Consider the following 803-nt stretch of genomic DNA (forward strand, 5'->3'; position numbering starts at 1 on the left):
GAGAGAGGAGCACCGACAGCGCAGCCCTGCGTTCTCTCGCCGGCATAAAGAAGCGAACCCGCTACCCGCAGCGGCAGCAGCAGCAGGACCCCAGCAGCAGCAGCAGCAGCAGCAGCAGCAGCAGCAGCAGCAGCGAAGAGGAGGAGTTAGTGTCTGCATCGATAAGAAATGATTTTCCTGTGGTTGAGCTGCTGACGTCCTCCTCCCGTCCCCCCCCAGCAGGCCCCCCAACCCCGTGGATAGGAGCAGCAAGCAGCAGCAGCAGCAGCAGCAGCAGCAGCAGCAGCGCGGGTCAGCATGGGCTAGATGATGGAGCCAACTACCCCAACACCCCCTATAGAACGTATATGTACTACCCCAACCCCTTCAGCAGTCCATACAGTACACACTCATACAGAGAAGATTACGGCACCCCATATAATAATTTATACTATCACGATACAATAAAAAAAAATATAATTACATGGACGGAGTATATGAGGAGAAAAGAAGAAAAAAAAAGAAAAGAGCTGCTGCTGCAGCAGCAGAACGATGAAGCTACTGTTGGCGTTCTCTCTCTTTCGCCGCTGCCGCAGCAGCAGCAGCAAATAGGGCTCATAGATCCATCACCCAGAAGAAGTTATAATAGAAACAGCTACAACAGCAGCAGCAGCAGCAGCAGCAGCAGCAGCAGCAGCAGCAGAGGCAGCAGCAGCAGCAGTAGTGGTGTATTTGCAACAACCAGCAGCAGCCCCAGCAGCAGCAGCAGCAGCAGACCATCACAAACCATCAGCTGGAGGCCTTCATCCTCCACAATGCCGAGC

The 803-nt window shown here is 54.0% G+C and overlaps 1 protein-coding gene across 1 annotated transcript in view; it reads left to right on the plus strand.

The window, feature by feature from the left end:
* The window catches only part of EMH_0042630 (uncharacterized protein), a gene marked incomplete at both ends in the record, with an annotated part of 5033 nt that overhangs the window by 3957 nt on the left and 273 nt on the right, over window positions 1–803 (plus strand). Inside the window, one exon of the mRNA XM_013495761.1 lies at window positions 1–801. Coding sequence (XP_013351215.1) covers window positions 1–801 — 801 coding nt within the window. The remainder of the gene's footprint in view (window positions 802–803) is intronic.

This window comes from Eimeria mitis, genomic scaffold (assembly GCF_000499745.2).
Source record: "Eimeria mitis Houghton genomic scaffold, Emh_scaff1734, whole genome shotgun sequence".
Lineage (NCBI taxonomy): Eukaryota > Apicomplexa > Conoidasida > Eucoccidiorida > Eimeriidae > Eimeria > Eimeria mitis.